Source organism: Hyperolius riggenbachi, chromosome 10 (genome assembly GCF_040937935.1).
Source record: "Hyperolius riggenbachi isolate aHypRig1 chromosome 10, aHypRig1.pri, whole genome shotgun sequence".
In the NCBI taxonomy this organism is placed as follows: Eukaryota; Metazoa; Chordata; class Amphibia; order Anura; family Hyperoliidae; genus Hyperolius; species Hyperolius riggenbachi.
Genome location: NC_090655.1, coordinates 275,359,528 through 275,387,471, shown reverse-complemented (window position 1 = coordinate 275,387,471; position 27,944 = coordinate 275,359,528). Strand labels below are relative to the sequence as shown.

At 47.5% G+C, this 27,944-nt stretch overlaps 1 protein-coding gene across 1 annotated transcript; it reads left to right on the top strand.

Moving 5' to 3' along the window:
* The first annotated feature begins 5 nt into the window (after positions 1–5).
* Positions 6–27,291, top strand: LOC137535472 (uncharacterized). Its single transcript, XM_068257304.1, has 7 exons — positions 6–429; positions 13,284–13,399; positions 13,524–13,658; positions 13,743–13,821; positions 18,333–18,430; positions 18,543–19,434; positions 25,410–27,291. The coding sequence occupies exons 2-7, from the start codon at positions 13,295–13,297 to the stop codon at positions 26,186–26,188; spliced, it is 2,088 nt and encodes a 695-aa protein (XP_068113405.1). The 5' UTR covers positions 6–429; positions 13,284–13,294; the 3' UTR covers positions 26,189–27,291.
* The last annotated feature ends 653 nt before the right edge of the window (positions 27,292–27,944 follow it).

Below are 27,944 nucleotides of genomic sequence, written 5' to 3'. Positions count from 1 at the left end.
CCATCATAGCCATAGTCTAATGTCCTACCATATTATTATTATGTATTTATATAGCACTAACATCTTCTGCAGCACATTAGAGTGTACATAGTCCTGTCACAAAATGTCAGAGGAGATCACAACCTAATCACTACCATAGTCATAGTGTAATGTCCTACCATATTATTATTAGGGGCACACATGCCCCTGATAACTATGAGCTCTGAAGCGAGAATTATTTTCGCTTCAGAATCTCTTAAGAAGGCAAATTTCTATTTGGTTAACATTGAGCCAATGTTGGTCCTTTTTAGGCCCTTTACACACTTCTAGGGATTGCAGTGGCTGCAGTTTGTCTATTCACCACAAGATGGCGATCACACTGAAAGGAAATGATGTAAGACAGGAAGAAGAGAAGTTGCAGGAAGTGGAGAGGACACGTTGTTGGAAGAGGTAATTGTGTGATTCTTGTTATATACTAGCACATATATGGCTGCTGGGCATTGTACAGGATGTATTGCAGTGGGGAGATCAGTGCAGACATGGGCAAGTATGAGGATAGTAATAGTATGAATAAGCATAGAGATTGTATGCAGCAATATCTGTATATAGGAGAGATGGGGAAGTAGCATTAGTGTTAGATGGAATGTGAGCAGTCACACAGGGCTTTTCTCCTGTCTGACTCACAGTGCTTGGGAGCTGCAGCCACAGAAGGCACAGTCAGTAGCACCCCCTCCTCTCCTCCTGGGCATTAAGCTGCATAATAAATGTATCACTAAACTAGGCTGACCATGCGTCCTCTTTTGCCCGGACAGGTCCACTTTTTCAGACCTGTCCGGGCCGTCCTGCCGGGATTTTGAATTGTCCGGTGATAGAGCCGAACAGGAGCTGAACACCAGCGGCAGAAGAGCCGCTTGCAGAGAAAGAGAGCCGGGCTGGAGTCAGAAAAGCCGCTAGCAGAGACAGAGAGCCGAACACGAGTCAGAAGAGCCGCTTGCAGAGACACTTTTCGGCTCCCCAAGCGGCTCTTTGGCAATCAATCCCTGCTGCACTGCTCTGATCCGCCCAGGGGTGGACTGGAGAATTCGCTGGCCCGGAGGAGGAGAAGGATGGAGGACAGAGGAGGTCGGGTCGGGGCCAGACACAGCCAGCCAGTGAGGAGATGCGGAGATAGCGTGGTGCACCTATCCTCATTTGAAATGGCAGAGACTCCCCGAAGAGTCCAGTCCTGCCACGTGTCTGCAGCGTGCTCCTAGAGTGCCAAGTGTCCCCCTCAGCTCAGTCCCAGCATCCTGGCTCTTGAAGCTCCGATGGGACAGGGACACTGGCCGTGCAGACACCACAGACACTCTAATTGGTAAGCCGACACCTCTTCTCTCCATTTGTCTTCTGTGCAATGAACAGGCAAGCCCTGCTAGCACAGCCCACATCTGTCTCCTGTAACCCTTTCATTGCTGGTATTAGCTGAATGAATCAGCTTGTTGCAGCACTGGTACGTTGCATTTAAAGGAAACAGCAAGGCTTTTTATAAAAAACAAACAGATCTTATCTGGGGCTTCCTCCTGCCCCTTGCAGCCTATGTGTCCCTCTACTCCCAGACGTTATTCTGGGGTCCCCTCCGTAGCATTTGGCGACCTGGTGTGGCCGGGAGCATTATGCGCAGGCGGCATGGCTGTGTGCAGTTGCAGAACTGGCCAACCTCACCAGGTCCCCGGCTGCTATGGAGGGGACCCCAGGATAACTCCTGGGAGCAGGGCTGAGGTGAGGGACACATAGGCTGCCAAGAGCAGGAAGAAACCCCAGATAAGATCTGTCACGCTGGTGCTGTGTGGCCTGTGGGAGCAATTCTCATTGCATTAGTGGGGAAATCTGCTGCCAATCTTATTGCATTTGTGGGGAAATCTGCTGCCAATCTTATTGCATTTGTCGGGAAATTTGCTGCCAATCTTATTGCATTTGTGGGGAAATCTGCTGCCAATCTTATTGCATTTGTAGGGAAATCTGCTGCCAATCTTATAGCATTTGTGGGGAAATCTGCTCCCAATCTTATTGCATTTGTGGGGAAATCTGTTGCCAATCTCATTGCATTTGTAGAGAAATATGCTGCCAATCGGATTCCATTTGTGGGGAAATCTGTTGCCAATCGGATTCCATTTGTGGGGAAATCTGTTGCCAATCCCATTGCATTTTGTGGGGAAATCTTCTGCGAATCTGATTGCATTTTGTGGTCGGCTGGCCCTCCACCACCATGTGGTCTGGAAAAAAAACTGCCCTCCATGCCCGCGAAGTTGGACAGCAAACTGCTAAGGTCTTGTATATTTGGCCCCACCCATGACCACGCCCACATGCTGTTGTGATCGTCCTCTTTTTTGGAAATCAAAATATGGTCACCCTACACTAAACAGATGCTGCCTTCAGCCAGGAGTGCTCCCCGCTCTGCACCCAGCTCTCTTACATACGGTGACTAGACCTCCCGCTTTAGCAGAGACACGTCCTGGATTTGGGGTTCCCTGTCCCAGGCTGCATGGGGTCCCGGGAAACGTCCCACTTTTGGCTGCAGGATGTCCCGGCCACAGGACTCTGGCCACCATCTAATGGGCTGTACTGTGGAAAGTAGGCGTGGCCACCTGGCATCAACCTCGCCTCCCCAGCGTGCTTCCCCATCAGCCCTGCCCTCCGTTCATTTGGCGTGGCCACCCACCCTTCCCTCCCTCCAATTAGTGCGACCAACCCCGCCCAGCCTAACCGCACGGATCCCTGGGACAGGGAGGCGGGATTTTTGAATAGCCAATCCATACAGGAGAGACCTTACTGGTGTGTACTGCATCCACTGGCTGGTAAGAGTGGCATATAAGCTTCACAGCAGCCCGTGTCACCAGCACTGTCCCTCGGTGCCCCTTCGCCACGTATGTGTCCCTCTCCGCCAGCGCTATCCCTCAACATGTCCTCTTCTCCCACTCCCCAGCACCAAATCGTGCACCCCCTCCCCCACCACAGTGTGAATGTCCTTCCCTACCCCAGCACTGTCCCTCAATGTGTATGTGTCTCCCTTTTCTCTCCAGTGTGGTGACCCCTCCCCCCCCTTACAGCATTGTCCCTCAGTGTGTTTTCCCCTGCTGTCCCTGTCGCACCCCCACCATGAACCCTCTTGTGTGTGTAAATTTCACCTTCCTCCCCACCCAGCCAGTGTAACCCTCCTCCCCACCCACTGTCACACTCCTCCCCACCCAGTCAGTGTTATCCTCCTCCCCTCCCAGTCAGTGTAACCCTCCTTCCCTTCCAGTCAGTGTTACCCTCCTCCCCTCCATTCAGTGTATTCCAAGTGTGGGTGGTAAATTTACTGAATTTCAACATGTGTGGGGGTAATGTTTGCCGATTTACTGCACTTCATGTGTTTGGAGGTAATGCTTGCCTCATTATATATGTTGCGGGAATAGTTTTCTGCATTTCATTTTACAGAGGTAACGGTTGTTGCATATCATGTTTTGGGGAAATGATTATTGCATATCGTGTCAGAGGAAACGGTTGTTGCATTTCATGTGCTGGAGGTAACGGTTACTGCATTACTTGATGGTCGTAGTTGGCTGCATTTGCTACTTTGGGGTTATTGTTGCAGCATTTGGCATTTTGGGGGCTCAGTATTACCAAATGATATACTAATAAATCGCATCACGCAGTTTCTTTAGCTTTATCTTCCTCACATCAATGATGCAAATCTCCTGTTTCATCACATCATGGCGGAAACGCTTCCTTCTTATGTGTTTGGAGATGTCAGCCTTCCACTAGCTGCTTACAGCACTGCTAGATGCAGCATCGCACTGCTTCCTGTATGTCATGAAACAATCACAAACGGTGAAATGAGTGGTGCCCTAAATGTAATGACAGACTCTTGCACAGGACAGGAGGAAAACATAGATAAATGCACCCTGTTTAGCCTGTCTACTAACTCCCCCTCATCTGTGACTAATCATAAGTTGTAATTTGATCTCTCTGCTGTGTCAGCTCAGGAATCTTCTCTGCACGGCAGAGCAGCTAATTTGTAAACACAGGATGTTATCAATATGTCTGCTTCCATGAAAGCAGGAAGTTGGCATAATGCAGATTTATTGCAGGATTTGTATCGGGTGTAACAAATAAATGTTTTTCTTTAAAGGACCACTTGTAGTGAGAAGAATATGGGGGCTGCCATATTTATTTCCTGTTAAGCAATACCAGTTGCCTGGCAGCCCTGCTGATCTATTTGGCTGCAGATTCTGACTATAATGTCAGAAACACCTGATGTGCTGCTGCTTGTTCAGTGTCTGGGGGTAAAAGTATTAGAGGCAGAGGATCAGCAGGATGCCAGGCAACTGGTATTGTGTAACAGGAAATAAATATGGCAGCCTCCATATCCCTCTCGCTTCAGTTCATTCATGCACTTCACAAAGGCCTGTGTGCCGAAACATTCTGCTTTTATACTGTGATACAAGAAAAAATTGTGCTTTTATAGCCTTTAAATCCAGATCGAGACTCGGTTGTTCTTGATTTTATGTATGTTTCCTGCACCTTTTCAGGGCCCGGGTGGTGACTGGGCAACTCACTAGTGTTTTCAATTTATCCTGTGGTTGAACAATTGGACAAATTAATAAACTTCCCACCCCAATAATGCCGTTTCTTTCCCAGTATAGACATGTCCCTCCCCCTGTGTCCCACAGCATTACCATCAGTGTTCTCCCCAGGCTCTTTTAGCCGGGTGCTCCACCCGGCTAGTTTTGGTGACCACCCGACTGTTATCTGCTCACCTTTTCTTATGCTGTAAGCAGAGTTGCGCACAGAAGCACTGGCCCTGCATTCTCATCTCGCCCCACCCGGCTACTTTTTCATGCCACCCGGCTGGAAAATATTTCTTGGGAGAACACTGACCATTATCCTCCAGTATGTAATGTCCCCCACCCCAGTAATGCCATTTCTTTTCCAGTATAGCCATGTCCACCCTGTGTCCCCATCATTGCCATTATCCTCCAGTAGAGTTGTCCCGAACGGTTTGGCCGTGATCTTATTCGTGCAAACATCGGTGGTTCGCGTTCGCGTCGAAATGCGAACTTTATGGCGAGTTTTACCCGCCCCTATACTACATCATTGGGCTAAACTTTGACCCTCTACATCAGTCAGCAGACACGGCAGCCAATCAGGCTGCACTCCCTCCTGGAGCGCCCCCCCCCCCCCCCCCTTTATATAAGGCAGCTGCATCGGCCATTATCTCACTAGGTGTTGCTGCAGTAGAGAGAGAAGGGAGAGGATCCTGCTGCAGAGATAGGAAAAGCTTAGTTAGGCTCTTGTAGCTTGCTCCTAGGTGATATTTGTTGTTGAAAAGCACCACAAAAAGAGCTATTTTCAGAGCTGATGTTCTTGTGAAGTTTTTTTTTTTTTTTTTGTGCCACTGACACTGCATTATACAGCCCTGTGTGTCACAGCTGGCCCTTGCTAATTGCTATACTGTGCAAGGCCCAGCACATTCAGTTCCTACCTTTCCACTGCACCTGTGTGTGACAGCTGCACATTTATAATACCAGTCCAATACATACCTGTTCATGTTCACTGCACCTGTGTGACAGCACGCAGTGTTATATACCAGCAGTCACTTCATAACTGTTCACTGCACCTGTGTGTGTGACAGCTGCACATTGTATTGATACCAGTCACTGCATACCTGTTCACTGTACCTGTGTGTGTGACAGCTGCACATTTGTAATACCAGTCCGTGCATACCTTTCACTGCACCTGTGTAACAGCACGCAGTTTTATATACCAGTCACTGCATACCTGTTCACTGCACCTGTGTAACCGCACATTGTTGTACCAGCAGTCACCTTTTCACTGCACCTGTGTAACCGCACATTGTTGTACCAGCAGTCACTGCAACCTTTTCACTTCACCTGTGTAACCTCAAATTGTTGTACCAGCAGTCACTGCAACCTTTTCACTGCACCTGTGTAACCGCACATTGTATTAGTCAAGTCAGTGCATACCTTTCACTTCATCCCACCCAATATGGACAAAACAACAGGCAGAGGCAGGCCACCCGGCAGGTCTGTTTAAGGTCGAGGTGGCGTGATTTAGTGCGGCTCTGGAACAAAGTACAGTGTTCAGAAGGCATGTGCCATCAGCTCTCAAGATTGCCAGGATGTACTTGACTATTTAACACAGAACATCTCATCTTCCTCAGCTTCCGCACGGAACCATGACATATCTTCATCCGCAGCCACCACTGCTACTACTAGCACCACATCCGCCCCATTTGACACTTCGCAATAGTTATTTGGTGGGAATTTAACTGATTCACAGCCATTCTTGTTACAAGATGATGGCGCTAAGCATGTTACATCACCACCTCATATGTCTGAGTTAGGCGCCAGTATGGACCTGAAGTGTGAGGATGATGGAGTACCTGTTGGTGCAGTTTTTTAGGTGTCTGAAACAAGCAAAGCTGTGGAGGATGATGATGATGATGATACTGCCATGGATGTCACGTTGGATCCTAATTAACAAGATGAACAGGGAGACAGTTAAGAGGGGGAGTTAGAGAGGAGTAGGAAGAGACTAGTTGCTGAAAGAAGCAGGGGGAGCTCGACGACAGAAACAGCTGGTGGCAGTGTCTGGCGCCATGTATCGTCACCTATGGACAGCCAGCTAACATGCTCTTCAAGGTCAACTGCTGACTCCACCACCAAGGTGCCATCATTCCAGGGCTCAGTGGTGTAGAGTTTTTTGTGTGTCTGCCTCAGATGAGAGCATTGCCTTCTGTACTATCTGCGATCAAAGATTGAGTTGTGGAAAGACCAAAACCCGCTTAGGGGCAACTGCCTTATGAAGGCACATGGTGAAAAAACACAAAAGGCAATGGGAAGACCCCCTGAGGAAAAGCAGCAAACAAAGGCAAAGCCCCCTCCGCCTCCTCTTCCTCCTTCAGGTTCAGCATCTTTTTCAGCCGCTTTATCCCTTGCACATTCACAGCCACTCTCCTCCACTCCGCCTCTCACCTTGAGTGCTTCCTGTTCCTCCTCCCACAGCAGCAGCCAGGTGTCCGTTGAAGAAATCTTTGAGTGGAAGAAGCCAATGTCTGCCAGTCACCCCCTTGCCCGGCGTCTGACAGCTGGCTTGGCGGAACTGTTATCTCGCCAGCTGTTACCATACCGGCTGGTGGACTCCTTCTGAAAATTTGTGGCGATTGGGACACCGCAGTGGAAGATACCAGGCCGCAATTACTTTTCTCAAAAGGCAATGCCCAAACTGTACCGTGATGTAGAAAGGCAAGTGGTGTCATCTCTGGCACACAGCATTGGGTCAATGGTCTATCTGACCACGGATGCCTGGTCTGCCAAGCACGGTCAGGGCAGGTACATAACTTATATAGCACATTGGGTCAACCTGGTGACCGCTGGCAAGCAGGGAGTATGGGGCTGTGTAGCAGACCTAGTTGTGACACCTCCACGGCTTGCAGGCAGGCCTGCTGCCACCTCCTCTCCTTCTCCTTCTACTCCTCCTGCTACATCCTCTCACACTACACACCCCCAGCTCCCCAGGGCCTATGCTGCATGCCAGGTACGACGATGTCACGCCATCTTGGACATGTCTTGCCTCAAAGCCCAGAGTCACACTGGAGCAGCTCTCCTGGCTGCTCGGAACAAACAGATGGATCAGTGGCTGACCCCGCACCAACTGGAGATCGGCAAGGCGGTGTGTGACAACGGCAGCAATCTCATTTCGGCTTTGAGTTTGGGAACGTTGACACATGTACCCTGCATGGGGCATGTGCTCAATCTTATAATACAAAGATTTGTGTCTAAATACAGTGTTCTCCCCAAGCCCATTTAAGTGGGCGCTCCGCCCGGGCTCCCGCCCGGCTGCTGCTCGCTGTCACATTCTCTTAGCATGCAGCATGTGCAGAGGAGGCAGGCAGAGCTTGAATAATAATGAATAGGGGCAGTACAGTCGCAGCTCTCAGTCCTGAGCCCTGTGTGCAGAGGAGGCGGGCAGAGCAGCGAATAATAATGAATAGGGGCGGTACAGTCGCAGCTCTTGGTCCTCAGCCCTGTCTGCAGAGGAGGCGGGCAGAGCAGTGAATAATAATGAATAGGGGTGGGACAGTCACAGCTCTCGGTCCTGAGCCCTGCGTGCAGAAGAGACGGGCAGAGCAGTGAATAATAATGAAAAGGGGCGGGACACTCACAGCTCTCCTCATTCAGCGAGTACAACCATGGGTAACTGCTTGAGAAAGGGCTAACACCTGAAACAGCGGGCTGTCGCCGCATAGCCATTTTAATTGATGTCACAATAAAGAGCTTTATACTTTTGGAAGTGCCAGCCTCCATCGTGTTTAGTGCAATTGTGATCTGGAGGTGTGAGGATCTATTGAGGCTTGGGCACCCGTATCCCCTTCCTTGAGTGGGTGCCACTCTTTTTACTATTGGACTAAAAGTCCTGCTACAGAGACAGAAGGCTCTGCACATTTTGTTTTAAGGTGCCCATTAACAGTACAGTTTTTTCTTTCAGATTCGATGCCATTTAAATGATCAAAACTAATCTGATGGCAATTATCGATAGTTCCCATTAACAGATCAATTTTAAGAAGGTTTTACATTACAATTCAATCATAAAATCAAACTTTTGGATCGATATTTTTTGCCTCCCTTTTGCAATTGACCAAAGAATTGTTTCACATCGATTTGCGCCACACAAGGCGCAAAATTGTACTGTTAATGGGCACCTTTAGTTACGGTGATCACAGCTGCCAGATGCTGCTGATCCCCATAAAGCTAAACTGCAACGGCTCTTGCAGGGAACAGCACAACCTAAGAGGCTATGATTTCATATGCCTCTCCATCCCCATTTGGCACACCCTGCTGATGAGCTTACACTCCATGTGCTTCCTGCAAAGATGTCTAGGAACCACCTGAGGGGAGAGCTACACTGCAATTGGAGGCAATGGTCCAGTTTGCCCTTTTGGAAGCGCTAGTCCTGAATTCCCCCCTCACACCCCACCTGGCTAATTTTTTATGCCACCCTGCTGGGAAAAAAATTCTGGGGAGAACACTGAAATACCCAGGCTTAAAGAAAGTACTGAAGCAGTCCAGGAAGGTGTGTGGGCATTTCAGGCGGTCCTACACGGACATGGCGCACTTGACCGATATTCAGCGGAGAAACAACTTGCCTGTGAGGCGCTTGATTTGTGATAGCCCGACTCCCTCGAATTCAACGCTCCTTATGTTTGACCACCTACTACAACAGGAGAAAGCCATCAAACAGTATCTGTACAATTACAGTGAAAGGACATGCTCTGAGGAGGTGGGGATGCTATGGCCTAAGTACTGGACACTCATGCGTAATGCCTGCAGGCTCATGCATCCGTTTGAGGAGGGGACAAACCTGGTGAGTCGCAGTGATGGCGGCATCAGTGACTTGATCCCATATGCTTTCTTCCTGGAGCGTGCCGTGCGTAGAGTGGTGGATCAAGCTGTAGAGGAGCATGACCAGGAACAGGAGGAGGAGGAAGAGTTTTTGGAAACATCACCTGCGGCATCATCAACACCTGCAGCATCACAGAGAAGGGAGGAGGAGGCGGAGTCATCTGGGGACGAGAAGTCAGATGAGGAAGGTGGTTTTTTTTAGCAGGAGGTGGAAGAACAGCAGGTGTCGCAGGGCGCTTGTGCTGCTCACCTTTCCCGTGGTATTGTTTGTGGCTGGGGGAGGAGGAGAACTTACCTGACATCACTGAGGAAGAGCAAGACAAGATGGCTAGTACGGCGGCATCCGACTTTGTGCAGATGGCGTCTTTCATGCTGTCCAGCCTGTTGAGGGACCCCCGTATAAAAAAACTTAAGGGGAATGACCATTACTGGGTGGCAACATTACTAGACCCTCGGTATAGGCACAAAGGGGCGGAGATGTTTCCAAATCACCTGAATGCGGAAAGAATGCAGCACGTGCAGGACAAGCTGGCATCTATGCTTTACAATGCGTTTAAGGGTGATGTCACAGCACAACGGAATAAAGGTGCCACTGCCAGTAATCCTCCTCCTCCCATGTCCACGCAGGCAAGGACAGGATGCTCCAGCGATCTCATGGTGATGTCGGACATGCAGACATTTTTTTACTCCAACGCCTCGCCTTAGCCCTTCCGGATCCACCCTCCACCAACGCCTCCACCAATGGACCTTCAGCGCAGCTGGAGGCATTGTCAGTGAGAAGAGAAGTCGCCTAGGTCACAAAAGTGTTCAGTACCTCACCTTTATCAAAATGAATGAGGCATGGATCCCGGAGGGCTACTGCCCTCCCGAAGACTAAGTCAGTCCCCACACACAGTACCTCTGCCTGCAGGCCGCTTGCCTTCTTCGCCACCACCATCAGGGTCCAGGACACCAGGCGGATTCTTGGAATTTCTAAGGCCGCTGCTAGCAGTGGCCGCTATAATAATTTTTCTGGTGCGTGTACATGCCTGCCTAATTTTTCTAGCTGCACTGCGGCTGCAACAACAAAACAAAAGGGATGTACATGTGTCAATACCCCTTCGTGATCGTTACCTTGCAGCGGTGAAGGGGTTTGCGTATCACAATGAAGCAATGACCGGCTAAATGAGTGTGTTGGGGTTGGGGGGCACACCTGACCCAAGAAGATAATAAGGTCGTTGCTTCATTGTGGACAGACCAACTTCGAGCAGCTGGACACTCAGTCACTACTGTTCTGTCATTCAGCTACATCAGCCCGACCATATGGGCTTGAAAACCGTCATTGCCTGCACTCTCGCCATGATGCGCACCAGTCCAGCATGGCCATCACTACACAAACAGCTGTTTGTGGTGCGTTACACAGTGAGTTTGGTCTGTCAGTGTGAAGCAGTACACCAATTACACTACCTGATTGATATATACACATGCAAGATGTCTTAAACCACTTTAGGCCTCCAATTTAGCAATAAAATGTGATTTTTGCCCTTAAACCCTGCTGTGCGTCAAATCCGGATTTTCCCTCCGGGACTTTTGGCATGTATCCCACTCCGCTATGCCCCCCTCCAGGTGTTAGACCCATTGAAACATCTTTTCCATCACTTTAGTGGTCGCAATTAGTGTTTGTAGTTGAAGTCTATGGCGGTTCAAAAAGTTTGCATGTTTGCGAACTTTTTTCGCATGTTCGAGGTTCGCTAACCAAAATCAGAGGGTCGCGACAACTCTATCCTCCAGTATGTAATGCCCCCTACCCCAGTAATGCTATTTCTTTCCCCCAGTATAGCCATGTCCCCCCTGTGTCACCGAGCATTGCTATTATTTTCCAGTATGTAGTGTCCCCCACCCCAGTAATGCCATTTCTTTCCCAGTATAGCCACGTCCCCCCCTGTGTCCCCCAGCATTGCTATTATCCTCCAGTATGTAATGTCTCCCACCCCAGTAATGCCATTTCTTTCCCAGTATAGCCATGTCCCCTCTTTGTGCCCCCAGCATTGCCATTATCCTCCAGTATGTAATGTCCCCACCCCAGTAATGCCTTTTCTCTCCCAGTATAGCCATGTCCCCCAGCATTGTCATTATCCTCCAGTGTGTAATGTCCCCCCACCCCAGTAATGCCATTTCTTTCCCACCCTGTATCCCCAGCATTGCCATTATCCTCCAGTGTGTAATGTTCACCGCCCCAGTAATGCCATTTCTTTCTCAGTATAGTCATGTCCCCCTGTGTCCTCCAGCATTGCCATTATCCTCCAGTATGTAATGTCCCCCACCCCAGTAATGCCATTTCTTTCCCAGTATAGCCACGTCCCCCCTGTGTCCCCCAGCATTGCTATTATCCTCCAGTATGTAATGTCCCCCACCCCAGTAATGCCATTTCTTTCCCAGTATAGCCACGTCCCCCCTGTGTCCCCCAGCATTGCTATTATCCTCCAGTATGTAATGTCTCCCACCCCAGTAATGCCATTTCTTTCCCAGTATAGCCATGTCCCCTCTTTGTGCCCCCAGCATTGCCATTATCCTCCAGTATGTAATGTCCCCACCCCAGTAATGCCTTTTCTCTCCCAGTATAGCCATGTCCCTAAGCATTGTCATTATACTCCAGTATGTAATGTCCCCACCCCAGTAATGCCATTTCTCCCCCAGCATTGCCATTATCCTCCAGTATGTAATGTCCCCCCACCCCAGTAATGCCATTTTTTTCCCAGTATAGCCATGCCCCCCCCCCCCCTGTGTCCCTCAGCATTGCCATTATCCTCCAGTATATAATGTCCCCCACCCCAGTAATGCCATTTCTTTCCCAGTATAGTCATGTCCCCCTGTGTCCTCCAGCATTGCCATTATCCTCCAGTATGTAATGTCCCCCCCACCCCAGTAATGCCATTTCTTTCCCACCCTGTGTCCCCAGCATTGCCATTATCCTCCAGTGTGTAATGTTCACCGCCCCAGTAATGCCATTTCTTTCCCAGTATAGTCATGTCCCCCTGTGTCCTCCAGCATTGCCATTATCCTCCAGTATGTAATGTCCCCCCACCCCAGTAATGCTATTTCTTTCCCACCCTGTGTCCCCAGCATTGCCATTATCCTCCAGTATGTAATGTTCACCGCCCCAGTAATGCCATTTTTTTCCCCAGTATAGCCATGTCCCCCCGTGTCACCCAGCATTGCCATTATCCTCCCGTATATAATGTCCCCCACTCCAGTAATGCCATTTCTTTCCCAGTATAGCCGTGTCCCCCAGCATTGCCATTATCCTCCAGTATGTAATGTCTCCCACCCCAGTAATGCCATTTCTTCACCACTATAGCCATGTTTCCCTGTGTCTACCAGCATTGCCATTTTCCTTCAGTATGTAATGTCCCCCTCCCCAGTGTTGCCATTTCTCCCCCAGTGTAGCCATGCCCACACTGCAGTATTGCTCCCTTCCCCCACCTCCATGCAGAGCAGTAAGAGGAAGGATTATATTGGTTTATAGCTAGCTGTCCCAGTGTGCTCCAGCCCTCTGCTCCCATTAGCCTCAGTCTCTGCCTCTCATATCCTCATCCATCTACCACTACCAGCACTGCTGTAACATCACAGGAATGGTAACAGTGGGAGGGGGATGTGAGGAGAGAAGGCCAGCTGGAGAGGAGGCAGAGGGAGGACAGGACTGCAGCACGCTGTGAGTATAGTGCACAGGTAGCTATAAACCAGCTTATTACGCTTTCCTGCAATACTCTGCATGGCTCTACCACCCACAAGTGACAGCAATAGGGAGTGTTGGGGGAGGGGGATCCTGTATTGGCAGTTTCACCACTGACAACTGTTGCCTTATTATCTATCCAATGGCAGCAGCATCTTGTATGGATCATATGACCAAATCACTGAGGATGGAGGAGGACCAGAGTCACATGACTGAGAGGATATTCAACCTCACACTGGAGATCATCTGTCTGCTGACTGGAGAGGTGAGGAGAATTCTGGGAGGTCACATGATATAACTCATATTTCTATTCATAAAACACACCGGACCAGAGAGGTGAGGGGGATTCTGGAAGATCATGTGACAATAATGTTGCTCTTTTCATACAGAGTTTTCCCCCTGTGAAGTCTGGTGATCATGTGACCATCACGGTGCCCCCACCTCACTTCCTGATATCCGAGGGACACAACAAGCAGAAGATTCTGGAAATCACCAGGAAAATGATTGAGCTGCTGACAGGAGAGGTGAGCAGTGCTGGCAATTATGGGACGTTATGCAGTAACAGCAAGGGGTGTGTCTTAGCCCTTGTCATGTGTTTATCCATGCAGGAGTGGCTGTATAGAGAAAGACACCAGGACCTCTACAAGGATGCCATGATGGAGAATCAGCCGCCCCTCACATCACTGGGTAAGAGGAGATTTTTGTGTCACTTGTAATGAAGAAAGCAGTGCTTGGGGTCCTCCTAGATCCCCCTCATCTGATAAACACAAACGATTACCTCAATTCACTAAGGGCTGTTTGGCAAAAAAAGAGGTTGGTAAAATACCACATTCTGTAGTTTAGACTTTTTTTCTCCAAGTTCACTAAGATTGTCACACATGCAGTAATAGGTAATTTACTGAGAAATGTTGCTTCAGTTCAGTAAGACCTGGTCGGTAATGCAGAAGTCTCCCAGCTGTGGAGGAGGTCTCTGCAGCAAGCTGAGGCTCTCTCCTACAAGTGTCTGCATAACCCATTCCTGTGTGACAGCTTACTAGAGAGTAAAGGGCTTCCTGCATCCCTTTAGATGTGTATGCATGCCACCAAAGCGCCCTCTTCTGTGTACCAGTATATAGATCTGCATGTCTAAAGGGATACAGGGAAGCCTCTGTAAATGTCTCCTGCTGTTGTATCTTTTTCTGATGTCCCGACCAGTAGAAATGGCCTGAACAGTTCCTGACATTCATCGGCTGTTTGACGTTCGCATTTAACACACATTTTTAAAATAACAAAAAACAAATTTGCATTCGCATTTTTACATTGAAGTCACTGGCAGACGAATTTAGTGGTTAATAGCAAAGCCCCCTTACTTGCTAGAATTTGCAGGCTATGTGTGGGAGGACAGTGGGAACAAGAGGAAACATTTTTTTCAAAAATAACTAGTTTTTGAGATAATAGAGTTCAAAGTTTAGTGGAAAAAAATAGCAACCTATAGCAAAGTCACTGCGCTAATTTGACAGATAATGTAATAACATGTATATTAATGTATTTTTTTTTATATGTTCTGTGTGGGAAATGTAAAAAAAAATGGACGTGGGTTCCTCCCTCCGGAGCCTCTTTAACTCCTTGTCTCCCATGCAGGCTGGGATAGCCAGTATGCAGAGCCCCTGCTGTGTGGGGCTTCACACCCTGAGCTATACCAGCCCGCATGGTCCATGGTATGTGGGGGCTCTGGGGGAAGGGAGGCGGCCAAGCCTCCTACTTCCCCCCCCCCATACTTCCCAGATGCCACCATGGGAGGTTTCGTGGTGGCATCTGGGAGTCCCCTTTAAAGAGGGGACCCCCAGATGTCCATCCCCCTTCCAGGAGAAATGAGTGTAGGGGTACATAGTACTCCTTACCAATTTCCACAAAGGATTAAGTAAAATAAAAACACAATGTCATAAAAAGTCCATTAATGTTCTTAATTAACCAGAAATACTTACCTGTACCTTTAAAAAAAAAAAAAAAAAAAGTTCGTATGCTGATTTTTTTGGAAATGATCCCACACCGATATCCTCTATTTTGCGACCTTCTGTTACATCGATCTCTGCTCAACCACCACACACCGCTGCTCCCACCACCAGATCTCATCTATACTCTGTATAGCTTAAAGCAAAGCATCTTTATATTTCCCTCCAAGGCTCCCCATTGAATCCTCTTGATCCCTATTGGTTTAAGGAACCAATATAAAGATGCATTTCTCTCAGTTATACAGAGTATTTCTTAGAGCGCGTCCTATGTGGACGCTTTACTGCCGGCTCCCGCTGTCCTCTCCCCCTGCTCACACCTATCACCCATTGGTGTACTAGGTGGCAGCATGGGTGGGGGTGACAGGTGTGCGGGGTGGGGAGGACAGCGGGAGTCGGGGGTAAAGCGTCCTATCAGGATGCGCTCTCAGAAATACTTAGTATAGCTGAGAGCTGGTGGCAGGAGCGGCAGTGTGTGGCGGCTGCGCGGAGATCTTCAATCAATCTAAAGAAGATTACAAGATAGAGGATATTGGCATGGAAACTTTCTTTTTAAAGATGCAGGTGAGTATTTCTGGTTAATTTAGAACATCACATTTTTTCGTGGTTTCATTTAACCATTTGTGGAAATGGGTAAGGTGTTCTATGTACCCCTATACCCGTTTCTCCTGGGAGCACGGTGGGCATATGGGGGTCACCTTCTTAAAGGGGACTCCCAGATGCGTCACCATGAACCACCCCCCTCCTCCCCCCCCCAAGGACATCGTAAACCACCTCCTCCTGGGGCACCGGAGGTGGGGAAGGCTTGGCCGCCCCTCCCCCATAGATCCCCTCCCATGCCATGGACCATGTGGGCTGGTATAGCTCAGGGTGTGAAGCCCCATGCAGCCAGGGCTCTGAATTCTTGCTATCCCAGCCTGTATGGGGGAAAAGGGGTTAAAGAGGCTCAGGTTGGAGGCCATATTTATATTTTTTAATTTCCCGCACAGATTTTATATACATGTTAATACATTAGCTGTCATTTTAGCACAGTGACTTTGCTATAAGTTGCTATTTTTTTACCTCTAATTTTAAAATCTATTTTCTCAAAAACCATAAGGTCTTTTTTGAATTTTTTTCCTCTTGTACCCCCTGTCCTCCCACACATACCCTGCAAATTTAGTGTTTCTAGCATGTAAGGGGGCTTTGCTATTAAACGCTAAAGTTGGCAGACAGGGAAACATTTCCCATCCTTTGCACTCAATCTTTTAAAATCGTAAAGTTTATAAAGCTTAGTCTTTTTACGGATGATGTTTTATTAAGGTTAGCAAGTCCCCATACAGTTATACCCGACTTATTGAGACTCCTCTCTGCCCTCTCCTGATTCTGCCTCAATTTAGACAAGCCGGCTGTCCCCAGTACAGAGCTGCCATAGATTGCAATGTTGTACAGTGTAAATAGATGGCATTTTCGATGTCTAACAGTCTCCTAGCGGCGATCGCAACGGCGCGCAATCTCCTGCAAACCCTGCCCCAGGACTTTACGCCAATTGGTGTTTAGTGGTCGTATATTGGTTAAACCCCAGTCAATCTCCAGAAGCATTTCACTGGTGGTCAAGTCGTAAATTTACTATTCTCAGCAAATTTGTTCAGCATTCCTGAATTATGCCCACCAGTGATTTTATATCGACTTTTCATCCTCCGATTAGAGAATTCTTTAGAATTTACCAAGTTTTTCACTCTCACAAATCACTGGCTAATACAGGACATACCATGACCTATTCATTTTTTGAGGTCCTTTGCAAAAATATTCCTTTGGAGAGCGGCCTAATATCACTACTTTACACAGTTCTGAATGACCCTAAATTGCCAGAAAAGTCCTCCTTTCTTCTTAAATGGGAAGAGGATTCTGGGAAGGTTTTATCAATGAGATAGGGGCATTGTTGTGAGACTTTATACACAGTATGTATTATTCCACTCTTGAGTGTTACATAAAGTTGTTGTATTGAACTTACTTTGCCCCTGATAGGCTTAATAAGATGCACCCATCTAGGTCCCCCCTTTGCTTTTGTAATAGTGGAGAGGGGGGCACACTGTGGCATAAATGGTGGGCCTCTCCTGGGCTCAGCGGTATTGGAAGCACATTTGGAAATCAGTTAAAAGTGTGTTCGGTCGCCAAATTCCCTTTAGCCCGAATATTTTCCATTTTAGGTGACAAACCACACAGGCCTAAATTCCCAGCTCACAAGCACATCCAACACAAAGCCTGTACTGCCTGAAAGGTTCTAGCAAGGAACTGGCTTACCCCAATCCTCCCTGTTAGCAAAGTCTCTACCCCTGTTTCTGAGATGATGTTGGCTGCCCATATAACAGCTGAGGTTACAGCTAATATGCTCGGCTTCTGTAACAGCTGGTCCCCATGGATCGCTTGGCTAGACAATACAGGCTGATCACGTTACCTCTATAGATTCTGAAGCCTTTTGGTACGTCATTTATGTTTGAATCACATTTTAGATCTTATATGATGCGTGAGCAGACTGCATTGATTTTCTCTGTTGAAAATGTTCCCTTTCTTTATGTCTCATTAGAGACTGATTTTTTATTTTTAATTTTTTTTACAATTTATTGTTATAACCCCTTTGTGGGTCTGCGGGTGTTTTAGCTTATTTATATTTCTAAAAAAAATAAATTCCTTTTGAAACTAAACTTTTAAAATTGATTTTTATCAAAAACTATAAGGTCATTTTGAATGGTTTTCCCCTCTTGTACCCACTTCTCCCCTCTACATACCCTGTAAGTTTGGTGTTTCTGGCACTTAAGGGGGCTTTGCTATTACCCGCTAACTTTGGTGGCCGTTCGCCTGCCATTTAAGGAGCAAACATTTGTGGTAAATTCGTATTTGCGGGCCATCTCTACCACCCAGCAGTGCATCTGGTCAAATGAGGTGAGTAGCAGGACCAGGTGGCTCTTCCTATTGGCTTTCTCTGTAGTCTGTCAATTTTACCTCATGCTGATTTCTAGTTATTGACAGGTCCAGCCAGATCTTAAAAAATACCCAACATTTTATTTGTTTTGCCTAATGCTCTAATCTTAGTGAATTGACATTTTTTGAGGTATTCATCGCACATCCCTCTAATTTACCTCACTAGTCTGTAATATTTACTTTTCAATGTGGTAACACCTAGTTAATTGAGCCCATAGTATTCAGTCATGGTGTGTGTGTTTCCTACAGATGGATGCAGTAATGGAAACCCACCGGAGAGGTGTACAGGTCCTCTTTATTCCTGGAATTGTCTAAAGGAAGTTCCCCCCACCCCCCACTATTATCAGGTAGGTGGAACTGAGGGTCATTAGAGACCCCAAACTATGTGACATTGTCTCCTGCTGTCTATGCTGTTATCTGTGTTCACATTATAAAGTGCTTCTTATTTTGTGTGATTAGGGTGGAGAGCTGATACATGTAAGTGCTGTGATTCAAGAGGAAGAAGCAGCGACGTATGTGAGGAGTGATCAGCAGTCTATGGAGGAGGGTGACATGATGAGGACAATTAAAGAGGAAGAAGAAGAGACGTATGTGAGGAGTGATCGGCAGTCTATGGTGGAGGGTGACATGATGAGGACAATTAAAGAGGAAGAAGAAGAGACGTATGTGAGGAGTGATCGGCAGTCTATGGTGGAGGGTGACATGATGAGGACAATTAAAGAGGAAGAAGCAGCGACGTATGTGAGGAGTGATCAGCAGTCTATGGAGGAGGGTGACATGATGAGGACAATTAAAGAGGAAGAAGAAGAGACGTATGTGAGGAGTGATCGGCAGTCTATGGTGGAGGGTGACATGATGAGGATAAAGAAAGAGGAAGAAGAAGAGACGTATGTGAGGAGTGATCGGCAGTCTATGGTGGAGGGTGACATGATGAGGATAAAGAAAGAGGAAGAAGAAGAGACGTATGTGAGGAGTGATCAGCAGTCTATGGAGGAGGGTGACATGATGAGGTTAAAGAAAGAGGAAGAAGAAGAGGCGTATGTGAGGAGTGATCAGCAGTCTATGGAGGAGGGGGACGTGATGAGGATAAAGAGAGAGGAAGAAGAAGAGACGTATGTGAGGAGTGATCAGCAGTCTATGGAGGAGGGTGACATGATGAGGATAAAGAAAGAGGAAGAAGAAGAGACGTATGTGAGGAGTGATCAGCAGTCTATGGAGGAGGGTGACATGATGAGGATAAAGAAAGAGGAAGAAGAAGAGGCGTATGTGAGGAGTGATCAGCAGTCTATGGAGGAGAGGGACGTGATGAGAGCATCTAAGGAGGAAGACATTATTGCAGAGATGAGAATTGGTGAGTAATAAACAGTAGATATTGAAAAGCCTTATTAACCACTTTCCCCTCCACTACATTATATCTACGTCAGCTGTGGCATCCTCCAAGCCACAGCGACGTAGATATACTGACCTGGCTGCAGCCCTGCTGTGCACGGTCGGGTGCTCTTTAGAGTGCACCCTCCGGCATTGTCAGTTGCAATACTAATTGGTGGAAGGGAACATGTTCCCTTTTGGCCAATTAGTATACCCCCCTCCCATGAATGATCGCTGCAGTAGTGAACTGCAGCGATCCTTCACCTGTCCCCCTCGGCGCACATATAGTTAATAAAAAGGCACAAGCAAGCAGCCACACTCGCCTACCTCGTTCCTGCGACTGTCCTGAAGGCTGATGCTCCGATCCCCGCTCTGCATTCAGCCGCATATTGCCGGAAACCCGGGTCCCGGCTTGATGACGTCATCAAGTCGGGACCCGGGTTACCGTCAATATGCGGCTGACTGCAGAGCGGGGATTGGAGGATCAGCCTTCAGGACAGTCGCAGGAACGAGGTAGGTGAGTGTGGCTGCTTGCTTGTGCCTTTTTATTAACTATATGTGCACGGAGGGGGCTGCCTGATGGGGGGGGGGACATCTGGCTATAGTTTCTTGGGGGGAGGGGAGGGGATATGCAAAAGGGGTATACATGTTCACTGGGGGGCATCTGAGGAACCAAGGGGAGGGGGGGTTTACAAATTTTGCACATCTGGGCACCTGGGGGGGGGGGGGGGGGGCATAACTTAATACTGGGGGCACGTTTGGCTATAATGGGGGGCAGCGCTAATCCTGGGGGTACATCTGGCCATAATGGGGGTAATCCTGATCTGGGGACACATCTGGCTATAAAGAGGGGCACTATTCCTGGGGGTGCATCTGTCAATCTATTCTGGGGGTGGCAAACACAGGGGACACATCTGGCTATGCTGGGGGGGGGGCTAATATTGGGGACACATCTGGCTATACTGGGGGGGTGGGGTGATACTGGGGACACATCTGGATATCTATACTGGGGCGACTTTAACTGGTGGCACAGTTTTTATGTCAATCGCACTTTTTATTTTTAAACAGAAATTGGTCAAAATTGAGAAATAGTGAAATTTTTTTATTTTCCCCCCTTTTTCCCATTAACATGCATAGAGAGGAACATTGTACTTGGGACCAAATACCCCCCAATGAAAGCTTAGTTTGTCTTGAAAAAAAAAAAAATATAGATCATTTATGTGGCACGAGTACAGATTAAGTTATTGGTGATTAAACAGGGACACCGCTAAAGCGTCAAAACTGCTCTGGTCAATAAGGGGAAAACCAGGTCTGGATGCAAAGTGGTTAAACTGACTAATAAATATGTCCCTGCTGGGCACAGTATAGATCATCTTCCTCTCAGTATGTGCGGTAATATTACCAGAGTTTCATGAATCTACCCCTTTGATACAATGTAAAGCAGTCAGTGTACAGCTCGTATAACGGTGTAAATTTGCTGTCCCACCAACATAACTCAACACACACACCACATACCACACACACACACCACACACACACACCACACACACACACCACACACACACACCACACACACACACACCACACACACACACCACACACACCACACACACACACACACACACACACCCCACACACACACACCACACACACACACACCACACACACACACACACACACACACACACACACACACACACACACACACACACACACACACACACACCACACACACACACCACACACACACACGCCACACACACTCACCACACACACACCACACACACACCACATACCACACACACACACACACACACCACACACACACACCACACACACACACCACACACACACACACACACCACACACACACCACACACACACACACCACACACACACACCACACACACACACACCACACACACCACACACCACACACACCACACACACACACACACACACACCACACCCACACACCACACACACACACCACACACACACACACCACACACACACACACACCACACACACACACACACACACACCACACACACACCACACACACACCACACACACACCACACACACACACGCCACACACACACACGCCACACACACTCACCACACACACACCACACACACACCACACACACACACCACATACCACACACACACACACACACCACACACACACACCACACACACACACACACCACACACACACACACCACACACACACACACACCACACACACACACCACACACACACACCACACACACACACACACACCACACACACACACACCACACACACACACCACACACCACACACACCACACACACCACACACACACACACACACCACACACACACCCCACACACACACCACACACACGCCACACACACACACACGCCACACACACTCGCCACACACACACCACACACACACACACACACACACACACACACACACCACACACACCACACACACCACACACACCACACACACACACACACACCACACACACACACCACACACACACACCACACACACGTCACACACACACACACACACGCCACACACACTCACCACACACACACCACACACACACACACACACACACCACACACACACACACACACACACCACACACACACCACACACACACACGCCACACACACACACGCCACACACACTCACCACACACACACCACACACACACACCACACACCCCACACACACACACACCCCACACACACACACCACACACACACACACACACACCACACCCACACACCACACACACACACACCACACACACACACACCACACACACACACACCACACACACACACACACACACACACACACACACACACACACACACACACACCACACACACGCCACACACACTCACCACACACACACCACACACACACACCACATACCACACACACACACACACACCACACACACACACCACACCACACACACACACCACACACACACACCACACACACACACACACACACCACACACACACACACACACCACACACACACACCACACACACACACCACACACACCACACACACACACACACACACCACACACCACACACCACACACACGCCACACACACACACACACGCCACACACACTCACCACACACACACCACACACACACACACCACACACACTCACCACACACACACCACACACACACACACCACACACACACACCACACACACACACACCACACACCACACACACACACCACACACACCACACACACAGAAACACTCACAGACCTAGCCTCACAGCCACAGCCTCTTTCTCTCCTTCCCTTGCTGTCCTTCCCAGCCTTGCTGTAATCGTCCTGGCAGCAGAGGGTGGAGCTACATCTTTCTTGTTTACTCCTCCCCTCCCTACCTACTGTATGTGAGAATAACTACAAAGGTGAAAACTGGACTGGAGTGATAAGACAGAACTCTCACTGTGAAAGCTTATCACTAAATCTTAATAAGGCAAGCTTCTTTAGTGAATTAACACTTAAAATATACAGGGGTTGGACAAAATAATGGAAACACCTTGAAAATCAACAAAATATATTTTAATATGATGTAGGTCCACCTTTTGCTGCAATTACAGCCTCAATTCTCCGAGGTATTGATTCATAAAAATTGTGAATTGTTTCCAAAGGAATTTTAGCCCATTCTTCAGTTAAAACATCCTTCAGTTCTTTTAGAGACGATGGCAGCGGAAATCGACTTCTTACTTGAATCTCTAATAACGACCATAAATGCTCAATTATGTTGAGGTCTGGGGATTGTGGTGGCCAGATGAGATGCTCAACTATGTTCATTAGAATGTTCCTTGTGCCATTCTTTAACACTTCTAGCTGTATGGATTGGGGCATTATCATCTTGAAAGATGGCATTCCCCTCCGGAAACAGTTCTTGAACCATAGGATGAACTTGGTCACCCAAAATTCCTAAATAGTCTCGGCTGTTAATTCTTCCATGAAGGGAAATCATTGGCCCGGTGGATTTCCAACAAATGGCACCCCAGATCATCACAGAACCCCCGCCATGTTTTACGGTTGGGAGAAGGCAGTCTGGATGAAATGCTTCTTTCGGCTGTCTCCAAACGTACACTCCACTCAGCCGGAGGTCGGAAATAAGGTAAACGATGATTCATCAGAGAAAATCACATTTTTCCACTGCTCGAGGGACCAATTCTGGTGGTTTATACGCCACTCTAAATGCTTTGAAACATTTGTCTTTAAGAGCAGAGGTTTTTTAATTGCAGTTCTTCCATGGAATCCAGATTTGTGCAGCTCCCGACGAACAGTTTTTGTGGAAACTAGTTCTGCAGGTGTTTATTCAGCTCTGCAGTGATTTTAGGAGCCGTGGTCTTGCGAGCGTTTCTAACAATTCGATTTAGAGTCCGACGGTCTCTCTCAGACAACTTCGACTTTCGGACGCAACTGTGCCTTGCTGAGGATGTTTTTCCTTCTCTTTCAAAGGCAGTCATTACTTTTGAGACAGTACCTCTTGAAATGCCAAGCATTCGGGCAGTTTCTGGTACAGTAGCACCTGCCATATGAGCACCAACAATTTGGCCTCTTTGAAAGTCTGAGAGATCTGCAATTTTTATAAAGTATAACCAACTTTGTTTTAAATATCTGTACATAAAAAACATAACAAAAAAAAAAATAAACATAGTTTTGATTGCTTAAAACATGTTCAAAGATTATGATGCCAAAATGTTAGGTGTTTCCATTATTTTGTCCAACCCCTGTAGATCGATGTGTTGGTGATGTTTTCATTTGCCTTATTATCACCAGAATGATCTTAATGAGTTGTGGCCATTGGGGTTGATTCACTGGCTATAGCGCTGTTAGCTATTAGGGGAAGCCGGGGTTAGGAAGGTTTAAAAGTTATTTAAAAAGTAACATTTATTTTAATTTAAAAGAAGCAGGGAGATTGGCCATTAGAGGATGGGCAACAGCGACATTCAAGGAGAACTGGGGAGGAGATTGTGTCCCAGAAGTTCAGCAGAATAGGTGCCGTATCTATTCCTGACTCTCTCCTCTCTCACTTCAATTCAACAGTTACTATTTACATGCTATAAAACACAATGGGGTCGATTCACTAACTATAGCACTGCAAAACAGCGAGACTAAACTACTGTTACGAGCGCTAATTGGGCAGAGCAACTTATTTCCTCTGTCACTGTGCATGCTAAATAGCATCCGATTTATTGAAGTATCGGGGGAGCAATACATCACTAGCATGTGGCAAATCAAGGCAGCCGACGTTGCTAAGTAACGCACACTATGCTGCCACTAGCACATTTAGCGTGCACAGAGGAAATATTAAGTTAACTTTTAAACCTTCCTAACCCCAGCTTCCCCTAATCAGGCAGTCCTTGTTGTATATGAGGACGAGGTCAGCCAGATTCTCTGCTCTGCATGGCCTGACCTATATTCATCATGGAATATTATGTTAGTGGCTTGTATAATTAGCTGCTGCAGCAGGACTTGTAATTCCATTAGGAATAGCGGCCGTGTTGTTTGGCCTCGCTCTCCCTGACCTCCCCACACTGTAATCTTGGATTGCAGGTTACTATTACAGTAACGCACTTTCTCCAACTAGAGCAGATATAGCCCCGCCCCCTTGTCATAGCCTCCGAAGAAGCGCTTGTGTGTGAAACTGCCGTCAGGCTCCCAGCAACCAGCACCCACCATTATCCACCCCCGCACCGTTACCTGTTTAGTCTCTTCTTATGGACTGTGAGGTGATGATGTAACACACAGCCTACTTGTCTGCACATTGCCAAATAAAGGAAGCTGTACAGCAGTGCCGACCATCCTCTTTCCTTTCATCTCTAATGATAATTGTTCCTCCCCTCAGAATTCTCTAACAGGAAGTGATGATGTTTCTCTATTTGCAGGGCGGAGTCCCGGCATCAGGAACCTCTCAGAGACTCGTCTTTCTGTATCCACAGACTGTACAACGGATGATGATGTCACTGGACAAGAATCTCCTGCAGATATCCTGGTTACCCCAAATATTCCCCCAGACTACCCTCACCTGTCTAACCCCGAGGGGCCTCATACCCAGCACAGCTCTCCCCCTGCTGGAGGGTCTCATTCCTGTTCCACATGTGGGAAATATTTTGTTCAGAAATCACATCTTGTTAGACATGAGAGATCTCACACTGGTGAGAAGCCCTATTCATGTGCTGAGTGTGGGAAATGTTTTACTGAGAAATCAAGTCTTGTCACACATGAGAGATCTCACACTGGTGAGAAGCCATACTCATGTGCTGAGTGTAGGAAATGTTTTGGTCATAAATCAAGTCGTGACAGTCATGAGAGATCTCATACTGGTGAGAAGCCCTATTCATGTGCTGAGTGTGGGAAACGTTTTGGGAGTAAATCGCAACTTGTTAGGCATGTGAGATCGCACACTGATGAGAAGCCCCATTCATGTGCTGAGTGTGGGAAATGTTTTGGGAGTAAATCACATCTTGTAACACATGAGAGATCTCATACTGGTGAGAAGCCCCATTCATGTGCTCAGTGTGGGAAATGTTTTGTGAGTAAATCAGTTCTTGTCAGGCATTTGAGATCTCACACTGGTGTGAAGCCCTATTCATGTGCTGAGTGTGGGAAACGTTTTAGGCATAAATCAAGTCTTGTCAAACATGAGAGATCTCACAATAGTTAGAAGCTCCATTCATGTGCTGAGTGTGGGAAATGTTTTTGCCATAAGTTGCTGCTTATCAGACACTTGCATAGTTACATAGTTATTTGGGTTGAAAAAAGACATACGTCCATCAAATTCAACCAGAGAACCAAGTATTACACCAGCCCGCCCACTTGTTTTGAGAGTGGAAAATGTATTGGCTACAAATGTTCTGATGCACATTGTTTTTGTTTTTTGTTTTCTTCTTTTTTTTTTTACCATATTTACACAGAATGCTGAGGATTTTTTCATGCTACTCAGTGCATTGGTTTTTAAAGTGTTAAAGTCCCTGAACTGAAGTGACATGCTGAGATAAATATGGGTACATATAGTACTGAGCCTAGTTAGAACTAGCTTTGTGTTCACTTTTTTATTTTCCAATGTAAGGATTAATAAACTAGGTGCTTTATCTATACAAACTTCAGAACCTTAACAGATGGATCTGTGGAGATGCAGTCATTGGTGTAAAGTGAGTACAGCAGTGGGGAAAGCACACAGCCCTGGGGTGCACCAGTACTGACTGTCAGTACTGACTGTCAGAGAGCTTGATTGTGAGTTTACCAAGTCTAACACGCTGTCTTCTGTCGGTTAAGAAGTCGGTTATCCATTTGCAGAGGGATTCAGGTATGTGTAGCTGGGAGAGCTTGCTGTGCAGCAGTGATGGAATTATGGTATTAAATGCAGAGCTGAAATCTATAAATAAAATCCTGGTGTAGGTTCCTGGGATATCTAAATGCTGTAGTACATAATGCATACACATGTTCACGGCATCGTCTGCGGATCGGTTAGGCCTGTAGGCAAATTGCAAAGAGTCCAGCAGGGGATCTGTGATGGATTTCAGATAAGTCATTATCAGTTTTTCAAATATATACAAATCTATACAAATGAGGCAGGATCTGCAGTCATATGCAGCCATGGCTCTCCTAAAGAGTAAATAAAATCCAAAACTCTTATCTGGCTGAACAAATACTCCTGATAACACAATAGTGTTGAAATTATTTGTTTTTGCTGGGAACTGAATAAACCAGATTTTAAATTACACTGATTTTGCTACTGTGCATAATTCAGAGTCAGGATACAACCCCTTAAAGTGAAAATAAGAATGTGAGACTCCAGGAAAGTTCTATATAATATTGTTATTTACCTGCTGTGAGCTGCAGATGTGGGGATATTAGAAGCTCCCATTCATCCAGACTGAACTGAGGAAAGGAGATCTCCCTCTCTCTGTGTCTCTGTTTTACAGTCAACAGCCCAAGTTCACCAGGAACTGTCCACCAGGTTGGACCATCTCTACCAGCGACAGGTACAAACTCCAAAGAGTGAATAGCGCTGTGGAAAAGATCATTGGATCATCCCTGCCATCTCCCGATCTCCACATGGCGAGCAAGAAGTCAAGGGCCACCAAGATCTCGCAAGACCCCTCCCACCCAGGCAACTGCTTCTTTGAGCTCCTCCCATTAGGCCGCCATTATAGAACCATCTCCTCTAGACAAAAAAATGCATAGCAGCACCTTCAGGTGGTCCTCCTGCTGAACTCTATCCCTCCCCTGCTGAGCCCGCCCTCCTGCTGAACTCTATCCCTCCCCTGCTGAGCCTGACCTCCTGCTGAACTCTATCCCTCCACTGCTGAGCCCGCCCTCCTGCTGAACTCTATTCCTCCCCTGCTGAGCCCGCCCTCCTGCTGTAATCCTACCCCTCAGACAGCAGAGACACCCCTTCACCCACTCCGGTACTCCAA

Coding starts and splice junctions, on each gene's coding strand:
- LOC137535472 (XM_068257304.1), top strand. CDS start 13,295: ATGGATCATATGACCAAATCACTGAGGATGGAGGAGGACCAGAGTCAC. Junction 13,400..13,523: donor TCTGTCTGCTGACTGGAGAG/GTGAGGAGAATT, acceptor CTTTTCATACAG/AGTTTTCCCCCTGTGAAGTC. Junction 18,431..18,542: donor CCACCCCCCACTATTATCAG/GTAGGTGGAACT, acceptor TTGTGTGATTAG/GGTGGAGAGCTGATACATGT.